We start from the raw sequence: 16,408 nt of genomic DNA, 5'->3' as shown, positions 1-16,408 counted from the left end.
AAAAAACTCTGATGATAACAGGCAATTAGGCCTAGAACACTTGAAAATCTGATACACCTAACCTCTTTAAAAAAAACATCAGTTTGAGTTTACAAAGCCCCTAAAAGTCCTACTTTCCAACCGACTACCTGGTAATGGTGGCTGTTTTCTGTGTGAAGAAAAACTCTTTCATGTGTAGTGGTACTACTGGGGAATGAAACCAACTCTCTACAGTCCCTGCAGTGGCTCTGATTGGTTGTCTGCTGAGGGTGCAGGGGCTACTGGGGACAAGGAGGCAGACACCACATTAAAAGGAGGCCAGCTCAACAGAGGATGTGTTTGGTGTCTGGAATTGCCCGTCTGTTTACCTTCCCATGGTGCTACTTGTGTTTTCTCGATTTGTCCTGAGATCGTCTCCTGTTTTGGGTGTATGGACTGTCTGGTGTCTTCCTGCTGCATGAGGACTGTCTGAGGATTTATTGTCATCCTGCAAAGAAAGGAGCGCTCCTGATCCCATTGACATGTCATCATCTCATCAGGAAATACCAGTAGGACTGACCTTTACATTCATATACAGCGTTCTGATTTCTGGACTACCTACCGCCATCAATTCATTTCATCAGTTGCCAATATCTATTACCGGTTGCTTTTTTGTCTCTGCGAGGGTGTGTGTAAGTCAGGCCAAGGCTGGGTGTGTTTCTGGGATCCCCACTGAAAAAATAAATAAATCACCATCTTATCGAGGGTGGGAATCTTAGCTGGGTTTTTTAGTCCGCTAGAGATCTTTATGTGAAATTATCCCTTAACAAGTCTCCAGCTGTGTCCTCATGTTCTTATTGAACTCTTTTTAAAGTAACAGCCAGGCTCCACGGCTCTAATTACTTTAATGATGTTAAACACTCATGCCTCCTCTTAATCTCCATTTGCTTTAATTGAAAAGTTTGAACTCATTTAATCTTTTTTTATAATTCTACCTATCACCTCTAGAATTAGCTTTCCTCTGAACTTTTTCTAGCACTGCTTTGTATTTTTTGTAGACTGAGGACCAAAACTGCACACAGGACTCCAGATGAGGCTTCATAAGGGTGTTATAAGGCTTCAACAGAAACTTCTGTGATTTGTACTCCACACATCAAGGCGCTATATAAACTGATATTCTGTTAACTTTCCTAATGGCTTCTCAACACTGTCTGGAAGTTGAAAGAGACGAGTCCACTATGACTCCTAAGTTCGTCTCATCAAGTGTACTTAGAATTTTCAGACTTTCCATTGTGTATTCATATTATACACGGTTACTTCCATCCATCCATTATCTAACCCAGCTATATCCTAACTACAGGGTCACAGGGGTCTGCTGAAGCCAATCCCAGCCAACAAAGGGCGCAAGGCAGGAAAAAACCCCCGGCATGGCGCCAGCCCACCGCAGTACACTTTTACTTATTATGTATAATACTTTATATTTTCTTACATTAAATTTCGTCTTCCACAAATCTACCCAAGCCTGTATGCTGTCCAAGACTCTCTGTAATAATTCAACAGATTCTTGATTATCGGCCAATCCACCAATTTTGGTACAGTAGAACCTCGGTTCACGACCATAACTCGTTCCAAAACTCGGGTCGTAAACCGATTTGGTCGTGAACCGAAGCAATTTCCCCCATAGGATTGTATGTAAATACAATTAATTCGTTCCAGACCGTACAAACTATGTAAATATATATTTTTTTTAGTTTATAAGCACAAATATAGTTTACTATACCATACAATGCACAGCTAAATAGTAAACTAAATGTAAAAATACTGAATAACACTGAGAAAACCTTGAATAACAGAGAAAACTAACACTGCAATAGTTCACGCTATAGTGCTAGGAACCACTCGCTAAAAACTCTTTTTTTTTTTTTAATGAGTTTTAAGTACAGGGAAAAAAATTAACATTTGAAAAATCCGTAATTTAATAAACCACCAAGAAAAGTAACATTGCCACAATGGACGCTATGAACCGATCGCTGTAAACAGAACTGAAAACAAAAACGAGCCTTTTTTACCTAATGCGTCCAGCCCTCTCACTCTCTTGCTCTTTCTTTCGTGTGTGCATGTGTCTCTATTTCACGAGCCTGGAGCTCCTGTGTGTATCTCTCTCTAGCGCCGCTCCTTTGTATGTGTGCCTCTCTCTCGCAAGTGTGTGTGTGTGTCTCGCGCTCTCTCGCTGTACAGGAAATGCACAGGGAGAGACTGAACACGTACAAACCGAAAGGGAAACTGGCTTGTTCGTATACCGAGTGTGTGGTCGTGAACCAAGGCAAAAGTTTGGCAAACATTTTGGTCGTAAACCGATTTGTACGTGTACCGAGACGTTCATGAACCGAGGTTCCACTGTATCTTCTGAAAACGTAACCAGCTTGTTATTCATATTCCTATCCAAATCTAATCAATATACAGTATATCAAATCCTAAGCTTAAAAGTGCAATAATTTTATGTGATGTTTTGATGTCACACTTTAAATCTGGCTTATTTTAAAACCTACATATATATGTTTGGTATCATTCTTTTCAGAATTTATCGAACTTTAATATGATGTTGTTAGATCTTCAGAATCTTAATTCAGTTTTTCAAATTATAAACTAAAATAAAAATCAAGAACTCATGTCCTGTGAGACGAGACTTTGTGCCATGAGATTTAACAATGTCAGAGACTGGAAATAAAAGACAAAGAGTAGTACAGCTGCTGTAGAGGCTTTTAAATGTTCAAAGCGCTGCATGTGATGCAAATCACGCAGCAGGGAAGCAGCAGCTGATCGAGGAAAGAGGAGGTTAAAAAAAAATAAATAAAAAAATGTTTCCCATTGGATCACCGTTTATTAGGTGGGTTCACAGAAAAGACCACGTCTCCTTGGGATGTGTTCAGCCCACCTCTTCACAACGTGAGCAGCAGAGATGCCAAGTGGCTGGCGCAAAGTGCAGGCCGCAACAGGGGGTCAGCGAGTAAAGCGATGAGGGTGCAAACCTCCTAGTAGTTAACATTTTCTTACATTAAATTTCGTCTTCTACAATTCTGCCCAAGTACTGTATGCTGTCTAAGTCTCTCTGTAATGATTTAATACATTCTTAATTAACTGCCAATCCACCTAGCTTAGTATCAGCTGAAAACTTAACCAGCTTGTTATTCATATTTCTATCCAAAAATGAATATATAATAAAAATAGCAATGGCCCCAGAACTGACCCCTATGGGTCACCGCTCTCACAATCACCCAATTACCAGCCAATTTTGATAAGGTTCCTCGCACCATCACCCTCTGCTTCCTGTGTCTGAGCCAATTCTGCACCCACCTACAAACATCACCCTGAACTGCCACATCTTTTAGTTTGATGCCCACCCTCTTATGTAGCCCATTTCAAATGCTTACTGAAAGTCGAGATACATAATCTCATCTGCTCCACTTTGATTGTATCCTTTTGTTGCCTCCTCATAGAATTCCATCATGTTAGTCAAACACGACCTCCCTCTTCTGAACTCATGCCGACTGTTCAGAATAACTCCTGTCCTTGCCAGGTGTTAACTCAATCTTATCCTTAATAATTCCTTCCATTAATTTTCCTGTGATGCACATTAAGCTTACTGGCCTATAGTTGCTTGGATATGCCCTGTCACCCTTTCTATATAATGAGATGATATTTGCCATTTTCCAGTCCTTCAGAATCTCTCCAGTGCGCAGTGACTTCCTAAACATGTGTGTTAAGGGTTTATATCTGTACTCTAGCCTTTGTAAGAGCTTGAGGGTGAATATTATCTGGTTGTGTTGATTTGTTTGATAAAGTAATGGAGCAGCACTGAAACAGGGATGGTGACAGAAGAAGATCTTGTGTGTTAAGTTAGCTGTGGGGCCAAAAAAACACATCAGAATGGGTTCGGGCAAGGGAGGTCTGATCAGAAAAATGTTCTTTCCATATCTTCCTCAATCTTTTCCTTAAAAAATTCCTTCCATTAATTTATTTGGCATCTATGTTAAGCTTACTGGCCTATACCTGCTTGGATCATCTCAATCACCTTTTTTATAAAACAAGATAATATTTTTCATTTTCCAGTCAACAGAAATTTCTGCAGTGTGCGATGCCTTCCTAAAATTTGTTGTCACACACGTGCACTTGGTAGGCAGGCTAAGGGCTAAACTGAGGGTAAGATACGTGAAAAGGCCTTGACAAAGTTCACAAACCTTTCTTCTCCCTCTTCTGCAGATCACCCGAGGAGAAATCAGCCCAAAAAGCATCCTCCAGTTCCTGTACCCCTTTCCTTGCTACACCTCCCATCAACTTTATTTCCTGCTCTTTGATTTTGGACCCACCTCTTCCTCCCCTGCCTCTATAAGAACCCAGCACCTTCCCTCTTTAGTTTATCCCGTTTTGGACGCGGAACCAGCGAGTACTCTGGAAGCATCTTTTTATTTTTTATACTGCGTGTTATAATATAGGGGGCAGAACCCCAAATCTTTCTCTGCTCTCCCTTTGCATTTTGACAGTGTCAAAGGTTTATATATGTACTAGCAAAATACCAAGCCAGCAGGAGAAGTAGTGTTAAAGAAGCAATGAAAAGAAAAGGAAACATTTTGAAAATAACGTAACATGATTGTCAATGTAATTGTTTTGTCACTGTTGTGAGTGATGAGTGTTGTTGTCATATATATATATATATATATATAATATATATATATATATATATATATAAATATATATATATATTTATATATTTACACACACACACATAAACATATATATATACATATCTATACATATACACATATATACATACATATACATACACACATATATAAACATATATATACATATACATACATATCTACATATACAGTGGTGTGAAAAACTATTTTCCCCCTTCCTGATTTCTTATTCTTTTGCATGTTTGTCACACAAAATGTTTCTGATCATCAAACACATTTAACTATTAGTCAAATATAACACAAGTAAACACAAAATGCAGTTTTTAAATGAGGGTTTTTATTATTTAGGGAGAAAACAAATCCAAACCTACATGGCCCTGTCTGAAAAAGTAATTGCCCCCTTGTTAAAAAATAACCTAACTGTGGCGTATCACACCTGAGTTCAATTTCCGTAGCCACCCCAGGCCTGATTACTGCCACACCTGTTTCAATCAAGAAATCACTTAAATAGGAGCTGCCTGACACAGAGAAGTAGACCAAAAGCACCTCAAAAGCTAGACATCATGCCAAGAGCCAAAGAAATTCAGGAACAAATGAGAACAGAAGTAATTGAGATCTATCAGTCTGGTAAAGGTTATAAAGCCATTTCTAAAGCTTTGGGACTCCAGCGAACCACAGTGAGAGCCATTATCCACAAATGGCAAAAACATGGAACAGTGGTGAACCTTCCCAGGAGTGGCCAGCCGACCAAAATTACCCCAAGAGCTCAGAGACGACTCATCCGAGAGGTCACAAAAGACTCCAGGACAACGTCTAAAGAACTGCAGGCCTCACTTGCCTCAATTAAGGTCAGTGTTCACGACTCCACCATAAGAAAGAGACTGGGCGAAAAACGGCCTGCATGGCAGATTTCCAAGATGCAAACCACTGTTAAGCAAAAAGAACATTAGGGCTCATCTCAATTTTGCTAAGAAACATCTCAATGATTGCCAAGACTTTTGGGAAAATACCTTGTGGACTGATGAGACAAAAGTTGAACTTTTCGGAAGGCAAATGTCCCGTTACATCTGGCGTAAAAGGAACACGGCATTTCAGAAAAAGAACATCATACCAACAGTAAAATATGGTGGTGGTAGTGTGATGGTCTGGGGTTGTTTTGCTGCTTCAGGACCTGGAAGGCTTGCTGTTATAGATGGAACCATGAATTCTACGGTCTACCAAAAAATCCTAAAGGAGAATGTCCGGCCATCTGTTCGTCAACTCAAGCTGAAGCGATCTTGGGTGTTGCAACAGGACAATGACCCAAAACACACCAGCAAATCCACCTCTGAATGGCTGAAGAAAAACAAAATGAAGACTTTGGAGTGGCCTAGTCAAAGTCCTGACCTGAATCCAATTGAGATGCTATGGCATGACCTTAAAATGGCGGTTCATGCTAGAAAACCCTCAAATAAAGCTGAATTACAACAATTCTGCAAAAATGAGTGGGCCAAAATTCCTCCAGAGCGCTGTAAGAGACTCATTGCAAGTTATCGCAAACGCTTGATTGCAGTTATTGCTGCTAAGGGTGACCCAACCAGTTATTAGGTTCAGGGGGCAATTACTTTTTCACACAGGGCCATGTAGGTTTGGATTTTTTTTTCTCCCTAAATAATAAAAAGCATCATTTAAAAACTGCATTTTGTGTTTACTTTTGTTATATTTGACCAACGGTTAAATGTGTTTGATGATCAGAAACATTTTGTGTGACAAACATGCAAAAGAATAAGAAATCAGGAAGGGGGCAAATAGTTTTTCACACCACTGTATACACACACAGCTATTTCGTATCAGTGCAATACGCTGTTTGTTAAAACGGATGACACCCGCTCTTACGTGCAAGTCTGCGTGGATATTATGAACTATCGTATTTGTTCAAGTTCTATTTAAATTTTAAATAGAAGGAATTTTTATTTAGTCGACAGAAATATCTTTGGTAGGAATGGTAAAAACAGACAGGAATATTATTCGTGAATAAATCAACTCAAACCTTAAACAACTTATAATATTTTGCTCTCCATAAAAATATATCCTGTCAAAATTATACAAATTCAAATATGAACATGCTGCATAACAAAACCTAGAAATATAAATAAAATGTGTTCCTTTCAGCAATAACAAATCAAATCATTCAGTTGTCTTTGCTCATATGTCATTTTAGAGCTGGACGCCTGGCATCTTTTTTTGGCAACAGGTTCGTTTATGTTTGGTGTGAGGTTCTGTGTTGTGGAGATTCTCAGGATGGATTGCAGGTGCTCATCAGTGAGGCGACTCCTGTGTGCTGTTTTGTTAGTCTTTATCACTGAGAAGAGCTTCTCACACAGATATGTGCTACCAAACATGCACAAGGTTCGAGCCGCATGTAGACGGACTTTTTTGTTCTTCAAAGTCACCAAAGCGCCGTGCAAACTCAGTGCGCTCAGTTTATCAGCAAAGTGCGTATTTGGGAACACCGTAGTGACGACTTGGTTTAACATTACTTGGCAACAGGGAAAGTGGGGCAAGTTGCACTGGTGCATTTGTGTCTCCCATAAAAGCAGCTTCACTTGAAATCACTTTGTGATTGTGCACAGGTTAAAACGTCCGCTGAAGTGTCAGATTCTTATTTAATTATTCTGCTTTCTGTATCTTCTGCATTGCATTCAGGTTACCCTGATGTTTTGTCTCATAGTGCCGTCTTAGATTAAATTCTGTAATTACAGCCACATTAGCTCCACAAATGAGACACACGGGTTCAGTAAACATATACTCAGCCTCCCATCGGTTTTTAAAGGCTCTATTTTCAGAATCAACTTTTCTCTTCAGCATCGTGTGAGCTAGCTTCGCAATAACTTGCAGCATCATAAGCTAGACTTGATTAACGTGGTAAGTGTTCGGCAAGGCAGCTGAAGCGCTGCATTATGGGATCTGTAGTTTATTGTGTTACCAGCGATTCATATACCTGGGCCATTAATAACAATAATACAGTATATAAAATGATCTCGCGCGGATATAATTACACCGGGCGGATGTGGCCCGCTGCCCTTGAGTTTGACACATATGGACTAAATAGAACTTGAAAAGATATATTTTTTGAAATGTGATCGCAATTCAGATAGAGTTGACGCAAGACTACAGCCTGCATGCCTCAATGAGTCATCCTCCCTCGCTCTTACTTTTTACCGTTCATCTAATGAATACACTGAGTATGGCTTTACCAAAACAATCATTGATGGCGAATAAAGTATCCATTATTCGAGTATGTAGATCGGGATATATATATACATATATATACCCGTATCGCAGCGGAGAAGTAGTGTGTTAAAAAGCTATGAAAAGAAAAGGGAACATTTTAAAAATAACGTAACATGACTGTCAATATACAGTATTTGTTTTGTGAGTGTTACTGAGTGTTGCTGTCATCAAGGATTTGATTATCATTATTTCTTTCAATCAGGTTCGTATTTGTAGGATGTGTTGTGTTCAAGTTACATTCCGTGTTTGTCAATCGCTGTAAAGATGACAGGTTTCATTCATCGATTCGTTTCTTACTGCATCAATAAACAGCTCGTCTTCTTCTTTATCTGAGACCTGACACACTGCATGCACGGGTTTTTACACTGTCTTCCTTTAGCGGACATTGACTTTTTCCACCATGTGCTTTGTTTCCACAGTAGCTGGATTTATGAATATGCTTATCAGACGCTTCATATTTTTTGCTGCCTTTTCAATTGTGTAATTCGGTTTTGTTCAGCTCTTTGGAACTGTTGCTTTTATCTGTGCACTGCGCCAGTTCACATGAGCCACTCGGTGTACATGCAACGAAGGTTCCCAGCTGTGCTGGTGCCATCTCGTGCTATGTCCATGGCTGTATTTAATGTTACCTTAGTCCTGGCACTTAAAACTTTCTCTCGCAGTTTCGCCGAGTTTGTGTCAAACACCACCCTGACCATCTCATCTTCCTCTCCATAAACACAGTCCTTCACCCGTGAATATTTAGTGGGAGTTTGCTATTGGATTGCCGCTGACGGACGGCCTTATATGGGCAGGCACTAAATTACAAACGCCAGCGGCAGCCTGTCTATGAACTTAATTTAAAGTGTAGGTTTACATCGTGCTTTGTTTCCGAAGTAGCAGAAATCATGAACATGGTTGTATATGTCACTCGCTCGCTTCTTATTGTTTCGCTGCCTTCTCAATTATGTGTGTTCTTCAGCGCTTTTTGGAGGTCTTCCTGGTTTTCTATGTACTCCGTGATTACGTGAGAGGCGTGATGATGTCACACGAAACTCCGCCCCCACGGCGTTCAAGCTCATCTCCATTGCAGTAAATGGAGAAAAACAGCTTCCAGTTATGACCATTACGCGTAGAATTTCGATATAAAACCTGCCCAACTTTTGTAAGGAAGCTGTAAGGAATGAACCTGCCAAATTTCAGCCTTCCACCCACACGGGAAGTTGGAGAATTAGTGATGAGTCAGTGAGTGAGTGAGTGAGGGCTTTGCCTTTTATTAGTATAGATTCACTTACCCCCTTAAGCACTTGAGGATAAGTATTATCTGGTCCTAGTGATTTGTTTGAGTTCAGCCTATTTAATCTGAGCAGCACTTCTCTCTCTACAATTTCCAAATCTCTCAGTACCTCCTTAGTAGTCCCTGTTACCACTGGGATGTTATCCACTTGCTCACTTGTGAAAACTTGAGAAAAAAAAAACAAGTTTAGTGCATTTGATATTTCACTGTCTATGTATTGTAATTCCCCTTTATTGTCCCTGATCTGCTTCACCTCCTTGGCTTTTCTTTTATTACTAAAAACTCTCTTTGGTGCATCTTTTTGCCTTATCTGCAATATTCCTCTGTTAACTGCATTTTAGCTTCCCTGATATCTTTCTAAATGATTGCCCTCTTACTCTAAATGCCCAACTGTTAGTTTGGGGTAATTAGTCTTCTATGACTTATTTAGCTGTTTTTACATTTGCAGCCTCTTTAAACTTATTTACCACTGCAGAGTTTTTTATTAATTTCTTTAAATCTGTCCTGCATCATGTCAAATGTTTAACTTCTTCCTACTGAGGAATCCCAGCTGTTATTGACTGTTTGCTGCTACGACACCAGTTAATTACTGACTTGCCAGCAATTGCAAAAGCTTTCTCTGCCTTCTGACCAACACAAACAAAGGTTTGAATACAAGTATCGTTATTAAATATTGAATTAGCTCTTGTGTAGATGGCAAAAAAAAAAAGAAAAACAAATAGATAAAAGGTATGAAACACCCTCAGAGCTCCTTAACGGTAACCACAAAAACAAAGGTTTTAGGAGCAAAAGTTACATTTAACTCACTCTCACACAAAGTAACACATACACACAGCCTTTTTCACTTTACAATACAAGAATGATGTTAGCAGGTCACTTCACGGTGTTGCTTCAATTCAGTGCTTCAATGTTCCATCCAGATACCTCTTAAGGGTTGTCACAAGGACCTTAAAAGATCTGAAGAGCTGTATAAAACTGGAAAACATGAACAAAACATTTTGAAACGCTTGACAGGCAGCCAAACTACAAAAATGGAGCAAAATCAGTACTGGAGTGGGCATCCAGCAAAGACCACAGTGTGAAAGCAGAGGTGGGGGAAAAAAAAAAACAGCGGGGAAGAGCAAAGAGCCTGTAGAAAAATCTCTGTTCATGTGTCCATGTGAAGGAAAATAAACTGCTTAAAAAAAAAACATAAAGGAACACTTTGAAAACCCATCAGATCTCAATGGGGGAAAAAAAATCCTGCTGGCTATCTCTACTGCTATGGGCTGATAAGGTTATGTGTTAGGAACGAAAGGATGGCAGCCACATCGTTTGATGGAAATGATCAACCTACAGAGGGCTGAATTCAAAGACACCCAGAAAATCAAAGGGAAAAAAATGATTCAGTAGGCAGGTAAGTCCATTTGGCCGAAATTTCATTGCAGCAACTCCAAATTGTACTCAGAAGTTTTAATAGAGCAATGTGCTTGTATGCATGCCTGACAACATCCTAATGAGATGACGGGTGGTGTCCTGGGGTATCTCCTCCCAGATCTGGACCAGGGCATCACGGATCTCCAGGACAGTCTGAGGTGTCAGATGGACCGAAACAAAATGTCCCACCCAGAGGTGTTCTACTTGATTGAGGTCAGGCGAGTGAGTGTGGGGGGCAGTCAATGGTATCAATTCCTTCATCCTCCAGGACTCACAAACACATGAGGCCGAGCATTGTCATGCACCAGAAGGAACCCAGGAGTCACTGCACCAGCGTAGGGTCTGACAAAGGGTCAAAGAATTTCATCCGGATACCTAATGGCAGTCAAGGTACTGCTGTCTAGATTGTAGAGGTCTGTGCGTCCCTCCATGGATATGCCCCCCCCAGATATACCATCACTGACCCATGATCAAAGTGGTCATGCTGAATGATAATACAGGCAGCATAACGTTCTCCATGGCTTCTCCAGACCCTTTCATGTCTGTCACATGTGCTCAGGGTGAACCTGCTCTCATGTGTGAAAAGCACAGGGTGCCAGGGGTGGACCTGCAAATTCTGGTATTCTATGGCAAGTGCCAATCAAGCTCCACTAGAGGACGAGGGGCCCTCATATTTCTTATGGTTTGGTCAGAGACATTCACACCAGTGTTCTGCCTGCCTGCTGGAGGTCATTCTGTAGGGCTGTGGCAGTGCTCATTCTGTTCCTCCTTGCCCAAAGGAGCAGATACCGGTGGGTCATGCAGATGGGCTAAAGACCTTCTACACTCTCTCCTAGAGTAACTGCCTGCCTGTCTCCTGGAATCGCCTCAATGCCCTTGCGACTGTGCTGGGAGACACAGCAAACCTTCTGGCAATGACAGGCACGTATTGATGTGCCATTCTGGAGAAGTTGGACTAACTGTGCCAACTCTGGAGGGTCCAGATATGGCCTCATGCTACCAGTAGTGACACTGACTGTAGCCAAATGCAAAACGAGTGACAAAACAGATATGGAGGGATAAATGTCAGTGGCCTTCCTCCACCTGCTAAACCACTCATTCCTGTTTTGGGGGTCGTCTCATTGTTGCCCCTCTAGTGTACCTGTTGTTCCTTTTATTAACACCAAAACAGCTGAAACTGATTAACAACCCCCTCTGCTACTTAACTGACCAGATCAATAGCCCAGATGTTTCATTGACTTGATGCTATACTCGGATTAAAAAAAGTGTTCCTTTAATTTTTGTACAGCAAAATATAAGAATGTTGTTTGTTTACAGAAGGAAAACACCAAGGAAATCAGTATAATCTAACAAAAGCAACACTACACATCTCAAACTTGTAAAAGATCACCTCGATGATCCAGAACAGACAATGTTCTGTAGACGAAGGAGGAAAAAGTTGAACTCTTTGATCAAAACACACAACACCAAGTTTGGAGGTAGGAGACAACTGCACATTGATACTAAAACCTCAAGGTGAAGGGAGCATCATGGGTTGGCCTGCTTGTTTCTTCAAAGCCTGGAGAGCTTAACATGATCAAAGGGGCAGTGAATTTAAAATATTATGAAGAAATCTGACAGCAAAACATCAGGCGCATCATGTATAAACGGTGCATACGCACAGAAATGATGCGCAAGAACTTTTCCACGTTCAAATCGTGATGTATAAAACCTACACTTGGCGTAAAGCCATGCACTTTTCCATGGTACGTCATACCTTGTCGTACTCAAGTTCTCCGCTCAGTTTTGCAGACTGGCGACACCCAGCGTCAAAGCAGTGCTACTGTTCCTGTGTGGTTACTCATTTTTCTGACGCAGCTTTATAAATACACTGAAACTAACCGCATATTGTTTATTAGTGTAATGCATCTGATTGTAATTAACTTGTAAGAATATAATGGTCCAGGGAATAGCCATAGTATTCCAATTACCATAACTGCTTTAGCGTTGTTACTCTCACGGCACCTTCTTCTTCTTCTTTCAGTTGCTCCCGTTAGGAGTTGCCACAGCGCATCATCTTTTTCCATATTACTCTCACTGCACCACTCAGAGTATTTATATCACTGTTTCTGAGTGGGGAATGACAGCAGCAGTTGATCGAAAAGAATTATCGGTATACAGCTTCAAGAATACGCTACTTCAGCCATGGCAAAAAGTTTCAAAGCCTTTCCTGCACAGACCTCGCGGTTCAGAAACCGTTTCATCCCAAGAACTTTAAACGCACTTAATCAATTGCTTCTTGTAGAACTGTTAGTACTTATAAGTACAATCACCCCACTTTAAACTTGCACTACAGTTATAATATTGCACAACCTCAGCCACTTTATAAAGAGCGTATTTACATATGATGACGATATCATTTTTAAGATGAAATGCAGCAAAATATGTTGATTATATTATACAGATAAAACTTTAACTTCATTTAAATCTATACTAATAAAAGGCAAAGCCCTCACTGACTGTCTGACTGACTCACTCACTCATCACTAACTCTCCAACTTCCCGTGTAGGTAGAAGGCTGAAATTTGGCAGGCTCATTCCTTACAGCTTACTTACAAAAGTTGGGCAGGTTTCATTTCGAAATTCTACACGTAATAGTTATAACTGGAACCTATTTTTCTCCATATACTGTAATGGACGTTAGCTCGATGGTAATGGGGGACGGAGTTGTGTGTCACATCATCACGCCTCCCACGTAATCATGTGAACTGACTGAACGCAGTACGTAGAAAACAAGGAAGAGCTCCAAAGAGCGCTGAAGAAAAACGCATACAAGCTTATTCATAAGTGCAGCTACTGCGGACACAAAGCACGGTGTAAACTGTAAGTTTAAATTAAGTTTATGGACACGCTCCCGCTGCCGTTTGTCATGCCTTCATCGAATACTTTATTCGCGAGATACAAGTTTAATGAGAAGGCACGAGGTATAAACGAGACTTTGGATCACTTTCTAACGGAGTTAAAATTGCTGTAGCGAGAAACTTGTAAGTGCCGGGTCTTAGCTAACATTCAATAAAGCCATGGACATCGCAAGATCACACAAGAGAGCAGCTCACGTGAACTGATTGAACGCAGTACGAGTGATCACTTCCATGCATCTGTTCAAAAGACGCATTACACAATTGACAAGGTAGGAAAAGAACATGCTCTGAGCTGAGCTCCACAGCTAACGCGGTCTTGCGGAAGCAACTTCGTCATGCTGCCACCAAGTAGTCATAGAAAAATCAACAAGTTAATACACACGCTCTGTCTAGAGTTTCTCCACACTCAATGTATTCCTCGCATCCCCGTTATACCCTCTAATCTCCCATTTCAATTCAAATGCCTCCAATTTCCAGTAAGGCTCTGCTTCGCGATGACAATTAATAAGTTTCAGGGACAGACCGTACAAAAGGTTGCCATTGATTTGAGGTAACATAGCTTACTCCTGAGAATGCAACGTATAGTAGTCCAGGAGAAAAGCACAGTGCACAGCTTGGTCATATTACAACCGGAGTGCTGAATATATATTTATACTAATAAAAGGCAAAGCCCTCACTGTCTGACTCACTCACTCATCACTAATTCTCCAACTTCCCGTGTAGGTAGAAGGCTGAAATTTGTCAGGCTCATTTCTTACAGCTTACTTACAAAAATTGGGCAGGTTTCATTTCGAAATTCTACACGTAATACTCATAACTGGAACCTATTTTTCTCCATATACTGTAATGGATGTTAGCGTGACGGCCGTGGGGGGCGGAGCTGCATGTGACATCATCATGCCTCCCACATAATCACATGAACCGACTGTGACCGCAGTACGTAGAAAAGAGCTCCCAACAATAAAACAGCGGAGAACCCGTGGATTAAATAAAAAGGCTGCTTAGTTGGCGAAGCAAGGAAAAACAACGGCCTTATATGGCGTTTGTTTATAAAACAGTGGAGAAGCTGGGTGAAGGCTGCTTCACAAAAAAACAGCGGAGAGCCTTATATGGGCAGGCAGTCAGCCAAAGAAGGGAATCAATATATAACTATAATCGTAATAAAGGAACAAAAAAATAGCGGAGAGCCCGCGGATTAAATAAAGGAAATGGGTATCTGAATAGTAAACTAAGTCTAAAATAGCTACACAATAACTATAACAAACATAATAAACGAACAATAAAACAGTAGAGAACCGCAAAGCAAGGAGAAAGGACGGACTTATATGGCATTCGTTTATAACACAGTGAAGAAGCTGTGTAAAGGCTGCTTCTCAAAAAAACTGCAGAGCACCTTATATGGGCAGGCAGTCAGTCAAAGAAAAGGAATCAAATAACTGTAATCGTAATAAAAGAACAAAACAGCAGAAAAGCCGCGGATTATATAAAGGAAATGGATACCTGAACAGTAAACTAAGTGTAAAATACCTACACAATAAGTATAACAATCGTAATAAATGAACAATAAAACAGCGGAGAACCTATGGATTAAATAAAAAGGCTGCTTCGTTGGCGAAGCAAGGAAAAGAATGAACACACCGTAGCGAACAATGGCCATATATGGGCAGGCAGACAATTACATGGGAGGCGTGCCGAGTAGCGCAGCAGCCTTACTTATGAATATGCTAAGCACAGTCCTTCACCCGCGAATATATTTTATACCTTTGGAGAACCGCCAATGCCTCATAAACATCTTAGATTCACAGGTGACGATTTGAGTAGTGGACACTTTGATGTTTATAAATATTTAAACTTCAAAAGCTGGATGTGAAGTTATCGATGAAACCGGTTGTATGCTTACAATGCTTGACAGATGCCGAATGTCACTTCAACACAAGTCCTGCAAATACTAACGTCACTGAAACAAACCATGAAACTCAAACCAATTATGACAGCAGCAATCCAAGCTGTGAGATTTGTGACAATATTGCTTTTCACATGGCCAACTGTACGTTGCATGCTCAAGAGTAAGCTCAGCGCACAACTTGGTCATATTACAACCGGAGGGCTGACCTGACAACGTGGCATACAAAGAGATCCTTAACAAATAATTATAGACATGAAATAACACCCTTTAGTCAAAAGTTTAAACTGTGCTCCATGACAAGACAGAGATGACATTTCTTTCTCACAATTAAAAGAATGCAAACATATCTTCTCTTCAAAGAAGTAAACGTCAGGGGCAAAGAATGTCAGAGAAAGAGCACGAGAGTAAAGAAAACAATCAAAAAATCAATACGTGCTTTTGTGCTTTTAAGTATGCCGAAGCACCGCGATAAAGCAGCATTTTGTAGAGGAGCGTCCATATCCTCTAGGCAAACAGCCTCTGTGCAAACGGCCACTCTGCTCACACCCCCTCCATCAAGCAGAGAGAGTGAGAGAGACAGAGAAAAGCAAACAATCAAGCACAGCGCGGGAAGCACATCGTATATCATTGAGGTGTTTTATTTAATATGTAATACATGCTCCAATTGGGTAGCTTCTAAGCCATCCGCCAATAGCGTCCCTTATATGAAATCAACTGGGCAAACAAACTGAGGAACCATGTACCATAAAATTAAAAGACACATTGTCCACAGAAATCCGTGAAACAGCGAAAAATCCATGATATATATTTAGACTAGCAAAATACCCGCGCTTTGCAGCGGAGAAGTAGTGTGTTAAAGAAGCAATGAAAAGAAAAGGAAACATTTTGAAAATAACGTAACCTGATTGTCAATGTAATTGTTTTGTCACTGTTGTGAGTGATGAGTGTTGTTGTCATATATATATATATATATATATAT

The 16,408-nt window shown here is 40.5% G+C and overlaps 1 protein-coding gene across 1 annotated transcript in view; it reads right to left on the bottom strand.

Annotated features, from left to right (window-relative positions):
* The window catches only part of LOC120533404 (gastrula zinc finger protein XlCGF57.1-like), a 91,680-nt gene that overhangs the window by 4,665 nt on the left and 70,607 nt on the right, over positions 1 to 16,408 (bottom strand). The window contains exon 4 of the mRNA XM_039760267.1: positions 11,231 to 11,247. Within this exon, the coding sequence (XP_039616201.1) occupies positions 11,231 to 11,247 (17 nt within the window). The remainder of the gene's footprint in view (positions 1 to 11,230; positions 11,248 to 16,408) is intronic.

Source organism: Polypterus senegalus, chromosome 8 (genome assembly GCF_016835505.1).
Source record: "Polypterus senegalus isolate Bchr_013 chromosome 8, ASM1683550v1, whole genome shotgun sequence".
Classification (NCBI taxonomy): domain Eukaryota; kingdom Metazoa; phylum Chordata; class Cladistia; order Polypteriformes; family Polypteridae; genus Polypterus; species Polypterus senegalus.
The sequence above is the reverse complement of the archived record's forward strand: the minus strand, read 5'-3'. Positions and strand labels throughout refer to the sequence as shown.